Source organism: Cyprinodon tularosa, unplaced genomic scaffold (genome assembly GCF_016077235.1).
Source record: "Cyprinodon tularosa strain WSP-4 unplaced genomic scaffold, ASM1607723v1 ctg388, whole genome shotgun sequence".
Taxonomy (NCBI): Eukaryota; Metazoa; Chordata; class Actinopteri; order Cyprinodontiformes; family Cyprinodontidae; genus Cyprinodon; species Cyprinodon tularosa.
The window spans coordinates 307,169-320,656 of NW_024039105.1; the positions used below are offsets into that span (position 1 = coordinate 307,169).

The 13,488-nt window shown below is 36.7% G+C and overlaps 1 protein-coding gene across 1 annotated transcript in view; it reads left to right on the forward strand.

Annotated features, from left to right (window-relative positions):
- Positions 1-9,666, forward strand: part of fam160a2 (family with sequence similarity 160 member A2) — a 34,526-nt gene extending 24,860 nt beyond the window's left edge. The window contains exons 10-12 of the mRNA XM_038297450.1: positions 2,543-2,721; positions 3,077-3,239; positions 4,644-9,666. Of these exons, the coding sequence (XP_038153378.1) occupies positions 2,543-2,721; positions 3,077-3,239; positions 4,644-4,948 (647 nt within the window). The 3' untranslated portion in view covers positions 4,949-9,666. The remainder of the gene's footprint in view (positions 1-2,542; positions 2,722-3,076; positions 3,240-4,643) is intronic.
- The last annotated feature ends 3,822 nt before the right edge of the window (positions 9,667-13,488 follow it).

Here is a 13,488-nt window from a genome sequence, read left to right on the forward strand (position 1 = left end):
GGAGATCATTAGCCAAGGAGACGGTATAGAGGCTGATGGTAACTGGAGAACCTGCAGATTAGTCAAAGTAAAACTTTGGTCACTCAAATTTGGTCTTATCCAATCCAGTCCAATTTTATTTATCAAGCACTTATAAAATAACCAAAGCTGACCAAAATGCTGTACAGAAAACATAAATAAAACATAAAACAGTAAAGATAAAAAACAAAACAGCTAAAACATTGGTAGAAATTAGCGCTTCACCGATACCACTATCAGGCAGGGCCAATATCCAGCACTAACCTCTTACACCCTAAGGGGGTATAAATAAATTTCTGCCTGACAAAAACACACAAAAGTAAATAACTTATAGCCTCAAAGCTATTAGATTTAAGAAGAAACTTTTGGTACGTCTGTAAAGGTAAGATGTCATATAATGGTTTTCTGGTGTCAGCACCATTGTAGCTTTGACCCTGCCTGAAATATTAGGGACAAAATACAAAATATTTTGCATTTTTTGAACCTCGCCAAAATTTTCTTTGAAATAAACATTGCAAAACACTACCAAAATATTATTTATAGCACAAAAAAGTAGTACAAACTTTCAAATCTAAATGTTGTGTAAAAATATACCAAATTTGGACTCAATCAGATGAATCATATTTATTTTAGAATGGTATTAGTGAGAAATTTCTTAGGCGGAGAGGCCATTTTGGCACATTTATCCATAAATGTCACCAAACTGTGCCAAATATGTTTTTTACATCAATACTGGGGGTTTGGTAAAATTACGAGGTCACGTAGCAGCTGGACCCGCCGGTGGGTCCGTAGGGTTCAAGGGGCTAAAATGGCACCATTTAGAGAGCCAAAAGTTTATTCAACTATTGTCACCCATTCTAGGTAGGCAATAAAAAGTTCTACTGGATTCACTTTATATTAGTCTTTTTCCTGCTTCACAAAGGTAGGCAGCAGCTTGACAAAGCCATGATGGCGATTATTTTACATCCAAGTAGTATGCACTTCTTTATATATACACATTTTAAACAGATGCTATGGTATCTGTATCGGCCAATACTGCACAGCCAGGTATCGGTATCCGGGTCAAAAAATGGCATCTGTGCAACACTAGTAAAAATAACATTGACACAATCAAATCAATAAAATTGGTTGACTATGACCTGGATGACTGAGGATCTTCACCAGCAATAAAACTGGTTAAAAGATAGAAGGAATAAAAGGTTAAAATAAACCCATCACTGGAAAAATAAAAATAAAAATCTTTCTCGGCATCTACTTAACTATATGTAGTTATTTTAACTTTTTTTATTTTAGCATGGTAGGAAATAAAACAGTTGTGCTAAAATGACTAAACATGTTTAAGTAAATGCCACAAATGATTGCATTATTTTTTCAATGCACTGTCTTGCTAGGTGCTAAAAGCTAAAGCGAAAGGTGGGTTCTGACAGGAGATTTTAAATCGGTCAGAGAAGAGGCCTTTCTAATGTGAGGAGGCAGGTTATTCCAGAGCATTGACGCTGCAACACAAACTGTGATCCCCTCTGAGCTTCCGCTTAGTTTCAGGCTCTCTCAGGAGCAGCTGGAAGACACAGTAGTAGCAGCATCATGCTGGGGGCATCCTTTATTTGAACCGGAAAGGGAGAGAAAAAGCTTGAGCAGAAGCAGCTCTACCCCACATGAAAGCCCGGTTCCTCTGATCTGCAAATTTGAGGTGGAGCACCTTAAAAGGAAGCTAACGTCAGACTCCACTTCATGGACCAGGCTTTTGTACACAAAAGAGAAATTGAAGTTCCATTACCATCACTCATATTGTAATCTGTCTAAATAACAACTTTAACATATGAAAACACTTAGAAGGAATGAAGTGAGGACAAGAACCAGTTTCTACAGAACATTTCTTACTTTTTTTTTACGTGTTATCAGAAGATGAAACGAGCAAAGTATTTGTTTGCTAGCAAATAGACTACGCTGGATGTGAAGCAGCTATTGTGTTCATTAGAGAGACAACATGATAAATGTAGGCTCTTAAGTCTTTTCCAGCTGTTAGCACTATTTAATACAAAAATTAAAGTATGAACATCATGTTCAGGGTTAGTGAAGTCGAGAAAGAAGGTTTTTTTTTTGTGGCCCTAGATCTCTACAGATGATGGGTGGAAGGAAGGTGGTCCATCCAAAATTAACTGTCCTTTATGTGATCCAGCACAGAGATGATTGTGCACAAAGGAGACTGAGGTCCCCCAGGCTGAGGTTGTACTATGACCAAATGAAAGAAAGTAGAGCTGCATTGATACTTTTGAAGGCACTATAGCAGTTTTTATGGCATAGAAAAACACCAGCAGGGCTCAAAAAGCTTCTCCTACATGAGTAATGTCTTCAGCCATCAAATGGCTCCAATCTGGATCTTTATGATAAAAAAGAAAAACTGGATGATCGACCTGATAAAGATTATAATCATTCAAAGGTCTGATTTGTTTTTATTTAAGTTAAATCGAAAGTTTGCTTTCCATCTATCCAATCAGCAGCCTGCCTGTTTGTCTTTGTTTAGGCCCATTTATGGTGGTTCTGTTTGCCAAGCTGGAGAACATGCTCCAAAACTCATTGTACGTCAACATCCTGCTCACTGGCATCGTAGCCCAGCTGGCCTGTTATCCTCAGCCTCTCCTGCGCTCCTTCCTGCTCAACACCAACATGGTCTTCCAGCCCAGCGTCAAGTCACTGATCCAGGTACACCTTCTAAAGCTGAGATGTCTTGGTTGATGAGGGTCCAGTTTGGCCTCCATTAAACCTGGTCTGTACAGTCCTGGCTGGATGATGAACTGCTTCAGTTTTATCTAGAGAACAAGTTCCATAAAGCTCTTTTTAAGGATTATTTTCCAACTTGAACCCACCTTGACTTCTTTGAGGCTTTAGTTTAAAAGCATTGAATTAACTGAAGTGTTTTATTGAAGGTTCTTTTCTCAGTTATTTTGAGTCAAGACTTTAGTATTAGCCCACTGTTTTAGCATAACATGACATCTGCAAACAGCATCTTAAGATACCTGCTTTCAGCTTAACCCCCTTCTTCTGTTGCCATCTTCAGGTTTTAGGTTCTGTAAAGAACCGCATTGAGGCATTTGCAGCTTCTCATGAAGACTTCCCTGCCATGCTGAGGAAAGCCCAGCAGTACCTGGTGGCTCGGGGGAAATTGGACTGGACTGACATGCCTGCAGCAGTCCCCCCGCTGCGGCGCTCTGATTCACTAAGTGAGTACAGAAAGCTGATTAGAAACATGTTAGGATTGATTTCCTTTTGTGGCAAAATCGCCCATATTTAAAGTTCTGAATCTGAAAAAGGGGGGGAAAAGGCTTTTTTTTTATGTTCTACATAAGATTTGATCTAAAACTTTTTTTAGGAAATATACATTTATTTTATACATGCATATCCATTTTAGCAATATTTTTTCTTCTCTTTATTAATGCAAATCATTTAATTACCATTTTCAGCACCATGTAGAGGCCAATCTCAACAGGGATGAACAGAATCACAGATTCTGGCTAAATAACTGCAAATACATGCAAAGTAAAAAACCCAAAAGGGACACAAATTTACAATAACTTTAAGTTGGGCAGAAGGACAGAAGTTGACTCTCTAAGACACAGCCTTTCCTCATTTTTTTTGCATAATGGGGCAGAAATGCGTATAGAAATGTAAAAACGAGAGGCAGAAATAAATAGCATTGAAGAAATAAGGAGGGTAAAAAAATAGAAAGGAAGAATAAAACAGATAAAAATATTATGAAACGCACATAAATAAATACTTTTTAAAAAGTAATAATTAAAGTTGAAGATTATAACGGACAACAAATAAATAACGTAGATATTAAAAAAGGCAACTAAATAAAGATGCTAATTAAAAGAGATATATAAATTGATGTCTCACTGTATAATTTAATTTCTACCTACATTTATTTGTTTATTGTTTTTTTTTTGGTGGGCAATTAATTGTATGCTTATTTATTTATTGAGCATTTATTTATTTCTGTATTTATTTTTAAATATGGCAGAGTTGGTCCTCCATAGCTGAGAGACCCACTAAAAATATATATAAAAAATTTTGCATTTAAGATAAAAATAAAGGTTTCATCTGTCAACATGCTCTATGCAGAACTCCTTTAGTGGAAAAGTTTGAGTTTCACCTGGTTTAATTTTGTAAAAAGTCTATCTTTAAAGAATCTTTGGCTATTCAATTATTAGTCGATTAATCGAAAAAATATTCAACAGCTTAAGCAATTTGTAAAATACTCCTTAGTTGCAGCCCTAATCTGATTCCAACTTGAGTAAATTAAGTGTAAGGCATGAAAATGCATGAAAACTGAGAAAGTTTAAATTGAAGTTAACGGTTAGTTTAAGTTGACTTACTGACTGAATACACACGTTAAGATGTTGAAGTCGATGATTTCACTTCTTTTCGGACTTTTAAAAGCATCATCTGTGGTTGAAGTGAAGCTGAGGTTTTTTAACTGGATAAGATTAAAGTGCCCAGATGGGATAAATGGGATTTTTATAAATAAGACAGGTGCCGAAGTTCTGGCCTGTGGAAAAAAAAATTCTGACCTTTGCTTAGTTTTGTTCTTGTTTTTTTCTTTTTTCCTTCTTTCCTTTTCCTAGTTAAAAGTCGGAAGCCATCTCTTGGTGAACTGATCCTCCGACACACCAACAGTCCCACCCGGGCCCGGAACGCAGCTCAGCTGGCGCTCGCTCACGTCCGGGACGGCGGCCAATCACTGCACAGCGCTTTGTTCCGGGGGGGCAGCGGCTCGTCGGGGCTCGAGAAGCAAGCGGAGGCGCTGCGGGTGAAAAACGCAGTGTACTGTGCTGTTATTTTCTGTGAGTTTCTCAAAGAGTTGGCAGCCATGGCTCAAGAGCACGCCGTCACTTTACCTTTCCCTCGGAGCCAAAATGCTGAGGAGTAGACTGGTAAAAACAGACCCTTCTATCTTGGCTCTTGGCTTCCCTTTTTTTAAACTTTTAAATGTTTCACCAGACTGGAGCACTGAGAGCCTCTATCATTGAAATAATCATCTGCGACGGTGCAGACAGGAAGACTGGAGGAAAACAGTGGCATTTTCTACCAATATGATACTAAGATACTGAAACATCTATTTCACTCCTTTAACTTAGAGCTTGGGCATATCATGTGTTTTATTTACATTCTGCACACAGGGAATCTCAGTAAACAATTAAGACTCTGGAGCTTGTAAATAATCGTACCATGCCATGGTATCATGTGACCGATTAAAAGATGTAGGTGCACAAACTGGTGCTAGTTTATACTCATGTTTTCATTTGAAAGGGTGCTCTCAGGTAGCACAGACACGAAGGTCCCTTCCTCATCAAGATGAAGACAAACACCAAATATTTCTTGGCAGGAGAACATTAAACTTTAATTAGAGTCTGTATTTGTATATCAACCTCATCTTAGCTTTTCATCAATGCTTTTTCTCGTCCATTTAGGATCGGCCAAAAATGATCTGATTCTACTAAATTGTCAGAGTCCATGGTCTTGATTGGATAGCTAAAAACTGGAAAATGAGGAGAGGGAGAACATTTTTATTTTTAAAGGAATTAGAAAATGTACTAGAAAGTGTTAGGTAATTAATGCCAGTTTTATGTTGTTTTCTTTTGATTTGCACCTTTTAGTTGACATATCAGCAGCATGTGGGTGTAGGCATGTGCCATTGTGTAAGTTTATTTGAATGAATGCCTCCTTTCCAAAGGGTGAAGCTAGATTCTTCAGGCCGTTACTGAGTCATCAGCCCATCGCCATAAAGGAGGCTGGGAAAAAAAAAAAAGACAGTAATGTGTCAAATCCTTAGTCATTTAAGAAGATCTATGAGCTAGCATTGTTTATTTTCTTCAGAGCCGGGGCATATTTTCATTTGACTTTAAAATGGTTAAGAAAATCTCTTTGTGATTAATTAGTTAGTTACTAATTACGGTCTAAATAAGCCATCTCTATTCTGTTTTACTTTTGTCTTTGTTTTTTTGTCTTAGTTAAAAGGCCAGCCTGATCAAAGAACTTGTCTTGAAAATTAACATGCTGCTATATATGTTTATTTTTTTAACACTAACATGAATTTAAATTGTGTCATAGCTACTGTTTCTTTAGTTTGTTCTTAGGTACCAGATATTAATGTGCATGTGAGGATGTTCAATTAATGAAGCCAGTTGTGATCAGCATTCTGAAGTTGAATTAAGTTGCAGTTATTCAGTGTTAGATGTTTTTACAAATTGTTTTGGTTATTGTCATCTGAGAAAAACGTTTTGTTTTCTGCACTTTTAAAAAAAGTTGAAATTGTTTTTTGTTTTTTTTTTATAGAGATGCACTAATCTAAATGTTGGTGCTGATTTCTGGTTTCAATGAAGCTTTGAACTGACAATATAATTTTCCTCAAAGGTTTTAATGGAAAAGAAAAAAGCTATTTTTTTTATCCTCTTCTTGAGCAGCAATCTTAATTTTTTTGCTTTTAACATAAGGTACAGATTCAGGATCAGACTGTGTGAGCAGATCCTGTAAATCAGGATTTTACTATTAGTTTTTAATGCCTCCAAACTGATTTACATTCAGAGATTAGCATTGCTAGCCATGCTAGCCGTGCATTCAATGCAGTGTTTAAGTCCGCGGGAATGTAAATCTGTTTAAAGTGAGAATTGTAAAACGCCGTTTTGATTTCCAGCATGTTCCTTGACAAACTGACTTTGATGGCCCGGATGGATAATAGCAGAGCCACTTTACAGAAGACGTTTAGCGTTGCTGTTTTTTAATTTTTAAGTCTTCTACTCTCTTCCTTCCAATCTGATTAAACTCCAGTCTTAATTTTTCTTTAAAAGTGTAAAGCTCCCATAATCTCTATGTTGCCTTTATTCCTAAACCCTTCTGGTACCTAAAACTGGACGTGTTTCCATCAGTGTTTGTTAATGTGCAATTTTAAGAATCGCTGGATGGAAATGACAAAGTTTCAATCAACTCACTAAGTTTCACAAAGTTTTTCCACTCACCTAAGGTGATTTTTGACTTTATTTTTGGAAAAGGGTAAATGCACAAAATAGGAGGTAGAAACACATTTAAATGTGTTTAATAAGTTGACTTCACGTGATTGATCAACTCTTTCCACCACATCAGAATCTTAATCCACTCTCAGTGTCTCTGGAAGGCCTGTACCATCACTACATGATAAAGTACATACAACTTGTCCAATTGCAACATATTCATTAAAACCCATGTTCCACGCACCAGCTGGCTGCCTCCACTTCCTGTTTATTACAGTCCAAGCTAAACGTCGTTGAATGGCGACGTTATTAGCATCGTCTTGTTAATCCAAACCAGAGAAACATGTGAAACTTAAGTTTCCTTTTCTTCGACATTTAAGTTTGCATCCATATATAAGAGTGTTTGTTTTTAATCACCAAACAGAAAAAGATCAAATAGCTCCACATTTTCCATTCGGCCGCTTACGGCAAATTAACTGGCTGGAAATTTTTCGGTGCATCTCTATTTTGAATTATGGAGACTCTTTAGAGAGCAGCGTGACTATCAGTGGCTCAGCTTCTTATCATGGGACTGGTTTCCTTTACGTTCTCCAAGTTGTGGCAGAAAAAAAAAAAAAAAACTGCCATCCTGTAAAGAATTTTTTACTGAGATCTGAAATCTTTTCACATTTACATCTTTACCAAAAAAAAAAAAGAAAACAAAAAGGCTTTTTTCAGTGTGCTGAAGCCATATGTTTTATTATCATGTTTGTAAGTTTGGTACTTCATTGCACCACTTTTCTACCGAATTTCTAAACCCATTTCATACCAGATCATAATTATTAATTTAACCGATACTAAAACGCTTCTGCATGCCCGTTTAGGCCAGGCTTAGAGAAATGTGAGTATTTGTGAAGTGTTGATGAGTTTTTTAGTTTTTTGTCTGCAGTTGTTGGAAGAAAGAAAAGCAGGTTTTTCACTGAATGTCTCTCTTTACATGTAAAGTTAATCCACTGCCATCTGTACACCCATCAATCTCCCCCCATCAGGTTTCTATTTTTACAAGATTGTATTTTTATTTATTTTTTTCTTTACCAACTTTTCAACCAGATGGATTAAATTGTAAATATGATTGTTCTTATTTTGATCGAATAGTGTCATGTAGTGATCTGTTTGCATCCATAAACACCAAAGACAATCGCCTGAAACCCACAGCCCCCACATCCACCCGCAAATCTGTACATTGGAATGTATAGATTTTTAATGTATATTTTAAGATTTTCCGTGTAGGAATAATCTTAGTGGGAAATAAGTACAGTAAACCTCATTTGATAGAATGTGCCAATTTTGATTTTTAGGCTTGTAATGTTCAGGCTTATTCATTTTTTTTTTAAGTTATGCTCTTTGTACACACTCCCAAACGTGTTTAACATTTTTGTTTACTTTCCCCTAGCTTTTTTTTTTTTTTTTTTTTCTTTTTTTTTTTTTTTACATATTATAAAAAGACAGATACAAAAAATTTCTAAAGAGGCATATAAAGGGAATATATCCTACCAGGGACTTTGACGTCTTCCTAATCTGTAAACAAACCTTTTATTTTTTTTTTAGTCCTTATTTTGTATAACAAAACAAAAAAAGAAGAATTGAGATATGCCAAATCTAATCAATGCTTCATTGTCTCTCTAATTATTACTCAGCTCTCCATTCGCTGCCTCTTGTTCTAAACACTCCCAGCTATCAAAATAAATGGTAATTGTAAAAAGGAGACGGTATAAAAGTAGAAAAGATCAATAATTAATAAATTCATATAAGCGATTGGAAGTTTTAACCAGTCTGGCTGAGGGTTTGAATCATTTAGCTGCAGGTTTTCTTTAGGTTTTTTTCCTCAAAATTATGCTTCAAAGATAAAAAAAAAAAAGCTTTATCCAACTTTTCTTTATTTAATTGTCCGTTTTTATCGATTATTTTTTCATTTGATTAACTAACAAAAAATGTGGATTGGTAAAACTAAAACTGACATTATGTGCAGTGTTGCATATTTATACACTACAGCTGATCTGATATTCATTTAAAATGTTATTATTGTCTAATATTTGAATTAAATTTTCCTGCCATGCTGAGTTTCAGCTTTACTTTCATTTATTTTCATTGTTGAAAAATTTGTTTTATTGTGGGCTGATATTGTACCCTGTTTAATCTCATGATAGAAAACAATCTCTTCAGTGTCCTTTCTCCATTTTTTCATTCCCTGTGCAATCTATGCAACACACGCTCTCCTATCCCCGCTTTGAAGCTCTGAATGAAGATGTTGAATGATTTTAACATGTAAATACTGTATAGATATATATACATAAAAAAGAAAAAGATCAATCACATCAGTTGGTCTAAATGAGACGTGAAAATAACCGACCGAGCAGAATGGAAAATGTCTTTAAATGATGATAGGATGAAGGTTGTCGTAAATATTTTTTTATTTTGAAATCGCTAGGAGATATAAAAAAAAAAAAAAAAAAAAAGACAAATAGTCATAGTGGGAAAGCTGTCAGAAGAACACTACGAAGGGAAGTTTGTATTAATTTATAAATTCATTGCTTAGCAATATCACATTTGTCTTTGTGTCATTTTTTTGTTGCCTTACAAATAAATTATTCCCCAATGCAAACATGTATATCTGACTTTAATCACATAAAAGAAGTCATTGTTAATATAATGCATCTGTAAGAAAATGAGAGATGGTTCCGGTCAGGTATCAACCAGAGCTGTCTGGATGGACCCTTTTTGTTTATTTCTTTTTTTGTCCAACTTCTAGTTTAGCAGGAATATATAAACATGTGGAAGTTTTTCCGCACATGGAATACTTCAGGTTTTCCTCTGACAGGAATTATCACCTTATGTATAACCTCAGATATGTCCTTTTAGAAAAAAGGAAGAAAAGCATATCTGAATCATTTTAACGAGTTATTTTGAGACTTTACTAGAATTACAAAATTATTAAAAACAATTTAGATAATACTTCAGATGATACTTTATTTTTAATTCCTGACCTCATCTTTTAAAGTAGCTTGTTTCTTAATTCTTCAGCTCAATCAAACTGATTATTTTTATGTACTATTTAGCTAAACTCTGATGGATATCACTGACTCAAAAGATCTATAAGCTTATTAATGTACTACTTCAGTTTCCTGCCTCAATTTTTTTATAAGTATGGTGACAAATTAAGTGCTTAAATTTGTAATTTGGTTAACTTGATTCCTATAGAAAATAATATTTGGCCCCAGACTAAACATGAACAATGTTCTGGACTTAAACATAATTTATTTGGAGTCAAATAACTACATTTCCTTACAGAAAAATGTGAGGACATTTCAGAAAATTACTTTAAATTAACTGCTTTCAGAGCTAATATGAAGTTACTCAAAGTGGAAAAAGTTTGATGCATGGATGTTATGCAGGAGCAGGAAAAAGTTCAGAATGAAAAAACCAAATCAGCTTCTAGCTAGTTATCCGCAGTGTTGATGACTACCCAGAAAACATTTTTTTAAATGTGGGTCTCTAATAACTTGATTTACAATAGCATAGAAAATCCCTTTATTGTCCCACAATGGGGAAATTGTGCAAATTGCAAAAGCAGTCCCACAAATATGGACCTTTAAAAATGTGTATAAAAATAACATAAGTAACAAAGTTAAGTACAATATAAACACTGTGCATCTGAAGAAGAACAGCTGTGGACATTTTTACAGTAATGGACGTGAAAAAATGGCAACACCAGGGAGTTCAAAAATGACAGCATGTAATTTAACTAAGACAATAACTGTGTAAAAATCAGCATGAATGTAGCAACTTAAAAAGGTTGCTGGGAGCAGTGGTGGTTATAGAGTCTTACAGCAGATGGGAGGAAGGATCTGTGATAACGCTCCCTGGTGCATTTAGGGTGCAGCAGTCTGTCACTAAAGGAGCTCTCCAGTTCTGCAACAGCTTCATGAATGGGGTAAGAGACATTATCCTAGGTATTTATGAATACCTGCCCCAAAAACCTACTTTACCAACAATATACAAATTTTATTCCAAAATAGTTTCTGAGCTGCAGTGAATGACTAAATACTGCTTAGGACTTTTATATATATATATATATATATATATATGTATATATTTAAGTGGAAATATGTCCATATTGTACATATACATACACTCACCGGCCACTTTATTAGGTACACCTGTCCAACTGCTCGTTAACACTTAATTGCTAAGCAGCCAATCACATGGCGGCAACTCAGTGCATTTAGGCATGTAGACATGGTCAACACAATCTCCTGCAGTTCAAACCGAGCATCAGTATGGGGAAGAAAGGTGATTTGAGTGACTTTGAACGTGGCATGATTGTTGGTGCCAGAAGGGCTGGTCTGAGTATTTCAGAAACTGCTGATCTACTGGGATTTTCCCGCACAACCATCTCTAGGGTTTACAGAGAATGGTCCGAAAAAGAAAAAACATCCAGTGAGCGGCAGTTCTGCGGGCGGAAATGCCTTGTTGATGCCAGAGGTCAGAGGAGAATGGCCAGACTGGTTCGACCTGATAGAAGGGCAACAGTGACTCAAATAACCACCCTTTAAAACCAAGTGGGCAGAAGAGCCTCTCTGAACGCACAGTACGTCGAACTTTGAGGCAGATGGGCTACAGCAGCAGAAGACCACACCGGGTGCCACTCCTTTCAGCTAAGAACAGGAAACTGAGGCTACAATTTGCACAAGCTCACCGAAATTGGACAATAGAAGATTGGAAAAACGTTGCCTGGTCTGATGAGTCTCGATTTCTGCTGCGACATTCGGATGGTAGGGTCAGAATTTGGCGTCTACAACATGAAAGCATGGATCCATCCTGCCTTGCATCAACGGTTCAGGCTGGTGGTGGTGGTGTCATGGTGTGGGGAATATTTTCTTGGCACTCTTTGGGCCCCTTGGTACCAATTGAGCATCGTTGCAACGCCACAGCCTACCTGAGTATTGTTGCTGACCATGTCCATCCCTTTATGACCACAATGTACCCAACTTCTGATGGCTACTTTCAGCAGGATAATGCGCCATGTCATAAAGCTGGAATCATCTCAGACTGGTTTCTTGAACATGACAATGAGTTCACTGTACTCAAATGGCCTCCACAGTCACCAGATCTCAATCCAATAGAGCGTCTTTGGGATGTGGTGGAACGGGAGATTCGCATCATGGATGTGCAGCCGACAAATCTGCGGCAACTGTGTGATGCCATCATGTCAATATGGACCAAACTCCCTGAGGAATGCTTCCAGCACCTTGTTGAATCTATGCCACGAAGAATTGAGGCAGTTCTGAAGGCAAAAGGGGGTCCAACCCGTTACTAGCATGGGGTACCTAATAAAGTGGCCGGTGAGTGTATGTTTCCATTTAGATTTTTTAACCAAAACCCTGTGCATTATTTAGTCCTTCACTGCAGCTCAGACATGATTTTGGAACCATTTGAAGTCAGTGCTGCAAAACCTTTTCAATAGGTAAATCTTTGGTTATTCTATTTAGGTAGACTTTGATCTTCCTATTTGATCCTTTTTAAGTGTTCTAATCTGTTATATCTCTGAATGCATTGATACATTTTTTTTTCATACACGTGTTAACATGTTGGGGGAGTTTAAGGCCATGCTCCAGATTAACAGAGAGTTGCCAGTCATTGCAGGCACCACAATCCCTGCTGCTGCCTTGCCTTTAACTCGCAGCAGATTTTTCTTCCTTAACAAAAGCAATCGTTCTGGGGCTGTTGCTCCCCTGTTGCCATTACTCATGTTCTTGCTGATGGTTTCTGCAATAAAGTTTAGCACCTGATGGTGGCGTCATGTAAAGTAACCCTGACCGGATGTTGTGGGGCAGGAGGTCGAGATGGTCTAGTGTCCTTTAGGCTGGACGAATTTGGCAGGTGGGGATCGTTGCTACCCCCCATGTGAAGAGGTCTGCATGGCCGGCAGATGATCATACACGCCTTGATCATTTTGATCTATATATCATCGCCTCCATAGTTCATGAGACAAAGAAATTTTCTTCCCAAGATCTTAAAGGCAGCTGGAGCACAACAGTGTTCCCATACAGGGCAATGCTGCTGAGGCTTCAGGGCAACTCCAACCAATTTGAGATAGACTACATTAGTGAAAAGCACTATGAATAATATTTATTATCATTATAATTTAAGAATTAAACTTTATTGTCATTTTGTATACACTGAGTGTATACAAAACAAAATTACGTTGTTCACAGCTTACCACAGTGAAATGAACACAACCATTTATAGAGCGCAGCAATATTAAACCAGTTTAAAAAAAATAGTAGTGCAAAAGGGGATCAATATGGAAGGTTCAGTGCAATTCAAAATAAATATCATACAAAATGCAGTATAACATTGAGTTGTGTCCTATTTAAAAATATTATAAAAGCTGCCATATTGGTGCTGCAAAACAATGTTGCGA